Source organism: Merops nubicus, unplaced genomic scaffold (assembly GCF_000691845.1).
Source record: "Merops nubicus isolate BGI_N331 unplaced genomic scaffold, ASM69184v1 scaffold45661, whole genome shotgun sequence".
NCBI classification, from domain to species: Eukaryota; Metazoa; Chordata; class Aves; order Coraciiformes; family Meropidae; genus Merops; species Merops nubicus.
The window spans coordinates 308-8,447 of NW_008588495.1; the positions used below are offsets into that span (position 1 = coordinate 308).

General features: G+C 58.1%; 1 protein-coding gene across 1 annotated transcript; it reads right to left on the minus strand.

Moving 5' to 3' along the window:
- Positions 1-5,185: 5,185 nt before the first annotated feature.
- On the minus strand, positions 5,186-8,137 carry FHL3 (four and a half LIM domains 3; the record flags this gene model as incomplete). The annotated part of the gene is made up of 4 exons (XM_008949277.1): positions 5,186-5,564; positions 6,820-7,006; positions 7,185-7,354; positions 8,023-8,137. Coding segments are annotated over 4 exons (624 nt in total), but the record flags the coding sequence as incomplete, so codon positions are not given.
- Between the last annotated feature and the right edge of the window lie 3 nt (positions 8,138-8,140).

Genomic DNA, 8,140 nt, shown 5'->3' on the forward strand with positions numbered 1-8,140 from the left:
CTTACCCACAAGCTGCCTCCACCTTGTTTTCCTGAGAAATCTCTTGAGCCCCAGGAGGCAGGGCAGAGGGAGTCTCACGGGCACAATCCCTGTAAAACCACCTCCTGCAGCTGGGCTCGGGGTCAGGGCTGCGCATGGGCAGGGAGGGATTGCCCAGGTTTGCCACCGCCGGGTGTCCCTGTCCCCTGTGATCACCAGAGTCAGCACCCTGCACACACCCTGGGGAGGAAACCCTCCCCAGCCCGTGCCCGTGGGCTGGCAGCAGCTGGCAGAGCTGCCAGGCTCCAGCAGCGTCACACGGCCGTGAATCAGGGTCCAAACTGGAGCACGCCTGGAAGGGGCCGGGGCAGGGTCGGGTAGGCAGCGGGGCAGAGCTACTGCCCTGGGTACCTGAGAAACGCAGGGTCTGATGCCTGACAGGCTTTCAACGACCTGACTGTGCTTGGATGACACAATCCTGGGGGAAGTCCTATGCAGGAACAGCGGCTGCAACCTTCCACTTTCACTTGGGTTTTAATTGCCTTCTTCAGATCCACCCTAAATGCCAAGGAGACTGTGGCAGGGCTTTGCCCCCACTTTTCCAACTGCAAAGCTATAATTAAATTTTAAATCACAAATAAATTATTCATATTTTTCTATCATGCATGATAAATTACTCTAAGCCAAAAGCAACAATAAAAAAAAATTGGCTTAATTATGGCAGACAAACGTGATCCTGCCCTGGGAACAGCCAATTCACTGAGGAGAGAACGATACTGAAGGTAACAATATTGTCTTTAATTACTCTCTTGGACCACAGGCTGCCCCAAAGTACGTCATTTCTTCCTCATGAATGCCTGTCTAAAAATAAAAATGGAGATAAGACTCTGAAGTTACTGTTCTTCCATTTCCCTTTGCATGCAACTTCATCCCTGCAGAGGGAAGGAGTTGAAATCCAGCGACATCCCATCCAGCTCCATGACCTCTTCGTTTTGGCTGCTGGCCTCAGGAGGGGCGGGGCGGGGCAAGAGCAGCCCCTGCATGGCCTCCCCCCTCCCCAGCCGGGGAGGGTCTGCTCCAGGAGGAGGTCAGCGCCGGGGGAGCCCTCGGGTCCCAGGGCAGCCCCGCAGCCCCGTGCCGTGTGCCGCAGCAGGAGCCCTCCTGCCTGTGGCTGCAGGACCAGCGGGGACATCACATGCTGCCCCCGGAAGGAAAGATGGGGTGATGGGAGCAAACCTACCTGTGCTGAGCTATGGCCCCTTCCTCACCTCCCCAGGGCCTTCACTGGGCTTTGCCTTGGAAGCCTGGGAACAAAGACAATGAGAAAGACCTGGGGGAGTATTCACAAGATGCCTGCAGGGTTCAGCCTGGCTATGACCACATCCCTACTAGAGACAAGGGAGAACTATTCACCCGTTAACACTGGCTCTGCCACCAGCCCTGGAGACCTGCCTGTTACCACGGTGGGGCCAAGCCCAAGCCTCCAGCTTTACCCAGCACCTGTGCAGCCTCCTGACCAGTCAGCTGGAAGGACACAGAAGCAGCCAAGGCAGGTCTGTGCTCAGTTTGGGGAGCTCAGACAAGACGTTCCTGGCACAGTAATCCCACACGCTGCCTGAACCTGTGCACAGCTACAGCTGGAAAAGGGGCAAACGCCAGCAGGCAGCTGGGACCTGAAATTAGTCCTTCCCTCCTGCCCAGCCGCAGGCAGGAGCAGGCAGAGCTCGATCCCCAGCCATGCAGCTCCCATCAGCTCTGGGACGCTGCCATGCAGACTGTTCCCAACACCCCAGCAGCTCAGTTCAGCTCTCCTCTGGAGGAAACCCGCTGGAAAGAGAACAAGCCCCTGGGAGGTGAAGCTGCCTGTGGGGAGCCTGAGCCAGAAGCAGCCCTGACCGACTCCTGGGGCGGAAGCACACGGCTGGCACGTGCCCAGCACGGGCACTGCCGCATGGCCGGCTGAGCTAAGCTGCTTCTGGTGCCCTGGGCTGTGACACAAGGTTGGTTCCAGGAACCAGGGAGCATCACGTCCCTGTCCCCATCTCTGCCCAAGTCCTGCAGCTGCACCAGCCAGCGCATGGCAGGGCCGTGCTCTCACCTTGGCACTTGCCTTGGCCCAGAGCAGGTAGCCGTTCTGGGACACCTTGGAGGGCCCAGTGCAGTTGCCTGTCCCCGGCTCTGCCCGTCAGGCCTGCAAACGCTGTCCTCACTCCTGTGCTGGTGCTGCAGGGGAGCGCAGCTCGGGCACATTTGGTTAGTGCCGGGGCCTCTTTCTACGCCCCCGGCACTGCCCTGGACTCCCAGAGAGTTCCCCTGCTCCCACCTCGCCCGTGCAGCAGCTCCAGCCCTGCCCTCCCCCTGCGCCCTTCGCCTCTGGTTAATAATATTTTCATGACTGTTTTAGACCCGGACTCTGGGATTCTCGGGGGATGTTTGTGCATGACATCACCCTCCCCCTCCTGTAAATCAGGCACTGGGCCGTGCATAGCCGTGACCCATTCATGACAGGGATAAAATCCAGATGTTCCAGTGCTATGTGCAGCTGGGTCATTTCCTTTTTTGGCTAAAAACGTGAGGCTTTTGAGGCAGACTGAAAGAGGAGCCCGGGGGCCCTTTGTACAGAAACCTTTTGTGGTTAATCCCTGGAAACAGCGCTGCAGAAACAAGGGTTTGTGGTGCTTCTGCTGGAGGACCGGCTCAGCTAGAAATCTGCTGGGCTGGAGCTGCTCCCTCACCCTTTGAGGGCAAGCAGCAGCAAAATCAGAGCCCGGCACAGGTCACAGGGCAGCAACGGCAACAAAAATCCTACTTGAAAAACCCTGCTGGCCATCAGAGCAAGAGCCTTTGGAGGAGCCGGGAAGGTGCACGCCCAGAGCCTGTGCTGGGGTCCCACATAACCCCCTGGGCTGTGCCCGTCGTACCGCTGAGCAGCACCCACCAGAGCCAAGCCCTTGTGCTGGGGACCGGAGCGAGGTGCTGGGCCAGGCAAACCCAGAGGAAGCCACAGCATCTGCTAGTAAACATAAAGGAATTTGGGGAAAATAGTTCCAGATGTTAGGGGAATAAATGGCTCCCCAGCTGATAAAAGGAGCAAGGAACACGCACCACTGTGGGGTAGGCTGCCAGGAGCAGACCACTGTTACCCTGACTGGAGACTACAGCAACTTCCCCAGCACCAAAGCTCCGCCGAGAGCCTGCGGGTGCAGACGGGGAGTAGGTGTTGCCGGGGGGAGGAAGCGGCTGCCCCAGGGATACGATCTGGCATCACGCCGGCCCAGAGCAGCGTCCTGGCTGCTGCTGAGCCCATCCCAACAGCCAGCCAGAGGCACTGGCCAAGCTCTGCTCAGGCCTGTCCTGAAGCACAGCCTGCCCAGACAGACATGAGGCACGGACAGACAGGCAGCCCCGGGAGCTGCTGCTCCTCTGCCATAACCCGTGGGACAGATCCAGCTGATGTTCGGTTTGTGGTTTGGGGAGGGGGGGCAGGAGCACTGTGGGTATTGGCCATGCCCAGCCCAGGGTCAGGGACGAGGACAAGGCTGAGCACAGGGCCCCAGCACTGATTCAGACAGTACCTGCCCTGTGCCTGCAGTTGGAGAGACACATGAGAGCAAGCGTCACTAAAACCGTTTATTATATAAAGCCGTAGGAAATACACAGGAGGCTGAGATTTAGGACACTTCCTTTTAGAGACTGCTCCAGGCTCCTCAGAATAGCAAATACACAAACTCTGATTTGCCTGCATCAAAGCTTTCAAACGAGGATTCAACGGGGATCTGAATACAGAGTTAATAACACGTCAACATGCATAGCATTTTCTGTTCCTAAGTGAAGCTGGGGGGGCTAAGCCCCTTCATCCTGCAGTCGGTTACAAAATGACAGATATTCATGACCAAAGAGTACAAAAGGAAAAGAAAAAAACACCAGATGCTTTCAGAAAAGCATGTGGGTGTCCAAGCAGGAAAGCAGGGTCAGCAAGTGGCCCAGCAAGAGAGAAGCAAAAGGGATGTAGAGACAAGGCAGGCACAAGCATCCCACTGCAGAGGGGCCTCAGGGGGGCCCCGAGCCAGTCCAGCCACTGGGCAAGGACAGCTCAAGCCCGTGTGTGAGCCTGGGGCGACTCAGGATGTCTTATTTTGCAGCACTAGGGCCAATGCATGGACTTGGTAGATGCAAAACCTCTCCTCAGGGCAGCCCTGGTGCCACCTTTGCTTTGCTTCTTGTTTGGGACACAGCAAGGGATGCGTGTGGCTGGGGCAAACCTGGTGAGGGCAGGGGGACACTCAGCCCTGTCAGGAGCAGGTCATGGACACCCCAACTGCCCCTCAGCTGACCTCCATGCTGGAGCCCTGTGCTGCCACAGACCCTCCCCTCCAGTGCAGCCACAGCCCGTGGGCAATGTTCCCCTCCCCAAATTAACAGGTCTTTGGTGTTACCTGTGCTGCTGGCAGCTGGGCTCAGTGCAGCAGGCCCCATCCCACAGTTCCCCACGAGAGGGACGGAGCAGGAATAAAGCCCTCGGTGGTCTCAGCCTTCAGCACACCCTTCTCTGGGCTCAGTCAGGTGCATCTCAGGGGGGACCACCAGCAGGCCAATACCCACAGCTCCAGCTCAGACATCACAGAGCAGCCATGGGGGATCACAGCAAGGATGGGCAGGAACTGGACAGGGAGGTGATGGGGGCAGAATGCCCCATACCTGGGAGTCTTTCAGCTCCTGATCTTCATCTGAGTGAGAGCACCTCCATGGAGATGCGCAGAACAAACAGTCTGGCCCATGAGCGGTGAGGTGGCTACAGAAATCCAGAGGTGGATGCCATCTAGCAGGACACATGCTCTTCTCCAGGCCACTCTCCAGCCTGATGTTCCCAGACCTCCCAAACGGGGCAGAGAGTCCCCTCCATGCCCAGGCTGCACACACAGAAAGGCTGTGCTGCAAAGCCACCTGCCATGCAGGTCAGCACGGCCAAGCTGCACGGACCAGGAGCCGCTGCCTTGTATCACACCGAGCAAGGGAAGCACACGGGGAGAAGAGAAAAGTCAGCACTGTGCCAGGGGAGCAGACAGATGCTGCCAGCATGCAGATCCAGCAGCCCAGCACTGAAGCCGCTGCCACTGCCCTTCACTCAGCTGGGACCCTGGGCTCAGCTTGTGCCTGGTCAGACAGGAAGCAAAAGGAAAGAGTAAATAACGGGGAGGGGGAGGGGCTTAAAGCTCCTGTTTCAACTTTATTTAGCTCTGGCTCTGCTCAGAGCCACAGCACAGCGGACTCTAGCCTTCAGGGAGGGGCACAGGAACCCCCTGAACACACCGTGGTTCAGGGTCAGCCCCCATCTCCTGTGCCTTGTGCCCTGCCCCTGAAATGTTGTTGGGGTATCTGGCACAAAGGCGTGAAGAACAGAGAAAGCCCCTGCCCCACGCCGTCCTCGGAGGCTCACAGGTCGCTGCTGCAGCCGCGGCACAGGATCTCCTCGTTGGCAGGGATGAAGCCCTGCCCGACCAGCGAGGCGCCGCAGCGGGCGCAGTTAAAGCAGTTGTGGTGCCAGTGACGGTCCTCAAAGGAGACGTATTTACCACCACCAAAGCCTACGGGAGGGAGAGAGTGCAGCGTTAGGACCCCTGGGGAAACTGGGGCGAGGTGCCCGCCCAGGCTGGGCCAGGGCTTCACACGCAGTGCTGCGCGGTGGCACCCGATGCCTCCCGGCACCGAACGCATCTCAGACAGATCTCCACTCCCGGGGAGGAAGAGGACCAAAGCCATTTCACACCAGATTTTTGCAGGGTTAAGATCCTTGGACCAGAATCACCATTTTCTCCCCAGAGAATGAATGCAGGGAATGAAGCTGGACCATCACAGCAACCAAGAGGGCTGTCAGGAGCTCTTGGGAGCACTGCGAGAGCAGCTCCTTCCAAGGACAGTGAAACCCTGGGAAGAGTCCTCCTGCCACCAGCCCAGGCCTGGGCTTCTGCAGAGGCTCTTCAGGAAGCTTCCTTCCTCTGCCACCAACAGTTGCATTTGTCAGCTGTGACCCCCTTCTCCCCAGGACTGCAAAAACCTGATAAGGACCAGATGGGAAGTGGGGTGCCCAGGAGCTGCTAGAGTCATCCTCTGAGTCAGCAGCTGATTCACAGCTTTGCCTGCCTTCTCAGTAGCAAGAGACACAAGCTGAAAAGGGAAAGGTCAAGCAGGGGAGGACAGGAAGGAGGCCGGGCTCTCTCAAGCATTTCTGCAGAAGATGAACCCCTACTTCCCCTGTCTTAGGCAGGTACAAGAGGTCCAGACTCCCCTGCAGCAGTTGGTGCTCCAGCTCCAGCTGGAAGTCTCTGGCTTTCTCTGCGAGCAAGAGAAAGCTTTTCTCTCTGGCTTTTCTCGGCCACATCTTTCCACAGGATGTGGCAACTAGACTCAAAACAAGGCAAGCTAGAAACACAAGATCACGCTGTGAGGGGTCACTGTGGGGGCCTTTACCCCTGGGCAGAGGGAATTCTTCCACAGGGGCACAGTTCACCACTCTGAAAGATGTAGATGAAAAGACACGAGGCCTGAGGACCACTGCAACAAAGAGATCCTCTCTCATGGGATTCCTCTGGGTTGTTTCTGTGGAGGATGTGCCTGAGGGCACCTTGCACTCCCCAATATTTTTGCCAGGGGGCCTGAAGTGTCTGGAGACATGTGAGCAAGCCTGCATGGTGGAGACACGTAGAAGCATCATATGGGCCTCAGTCACATTCACTCAAGAAGGCAGCTTTACCCAGAGAAGTCACCATGTGTCTGGAAACAGGGCAGGTAGGTCAAGCCCTGCTCTGCAGAGGAGCAAGTTCACCAGGGCCATTTGCTCACCTGTGATGGGCTTCGTGCAGGCACTGCACTTCTTGGCATAGAGGTTGCCAAAGCACTTGATGCAGTACGGGTTGTCATCCTGGGAGGTGAACTGCTGCCCGGCCAGGGGGGTCTTGCAGCCCGTGCAGACAAAACACTCCTTGTGCCACGGCTCATCCCGGTAAGTCACTCCTCCCTTGGTCAGGGTCTGCGGGGACACGGCGCACGCTGGTGACACACAGGCAGGGGGAGCGGGCCGCAGTGCATGGCCAGCAGCTAGCTGGGGTGCTGGCACCTGAACCCCTCTCTGGGCAGCTCAGAGAGGAGTGGGAACATGTCCCTGGGTCAGAGGACTCGGGGGCTTTGCGCTCTCAGGCCAGACGTACCTTTTTGCAACGAGTGCAGCGAGGAGCGAACTTGCTCTCGTAACAGGGGACACAGTAATAATCCTTCTTGTCTGGGATGAAGGACCGTGACCCAATGGGCTGCTGGCAGCTGCTGCATATGAAGCAATGCTCGTGCCAGGTCTGTCCGTTGTACTCCAGCTTGCGGGATCCTGCAGAGAGAGCCGGTCAGTGCCAGGCAGCGGCAGCACACGCACACACGGGGGGCACGGGAGGCTGCCCAGGCTCTGCGGCCCTGCACCCCCCACCCAGCTCTGTGCCTGCCCTCCCCACGCAGCATGGGACCACAGCAAGCTGGAGAGGGGAGGCCCCAGGCCCAGCCCACAGCAGCTTGGGGAGGGCTGCGGGAACATGCCCCCAGCACTGCACACAGGCCTTGGCAGAGAGCCTGTTGTAACCTACATCTGAAGATGGTGCCAGAATGGCCAAGCAAAGACACTCCTTTGCCTCGGGTGATCTCCAGAGATGCTCACACACCTTCAGTCATTCCTTCTCCTCTTGTCAGCACACACCAGAAAGTGCCCAGGGAACCCTTTGTTATCTCCTCCCCAGCTCACTTCCCCACAAACAAAATGGGAACGGGCAGACAGGGCTGCTGTAGTGATTGCAGCTCGGGGTCCTGCTGTCCCATCAGACAGGCAAAGCGCCTGTCCCGCTCCGAGTGCTGACAAGGAGGCAGGAGAGCAGAGACTCATCTAATGAGGCAGGAGAGCAGAGACTCATCTCTCTTCCTTGCTGCCTCACTGTTGGACCCTGCAGCCCTGGCCGGTGACACTGGGACTAGGAACCAACTGCAGTGCTCGAGTCTGCCCATTCCTACCTGGCATGACCGTCTTCTCGCAGGCAATGCATTTGGAGGAGAACTCGCTGCAGTAGCAGTCGTTGCAGAGCAGCTCCTGGCCCTGGCAGGTGAAGGGCTCGTCGGCCAGCGAGCGGTC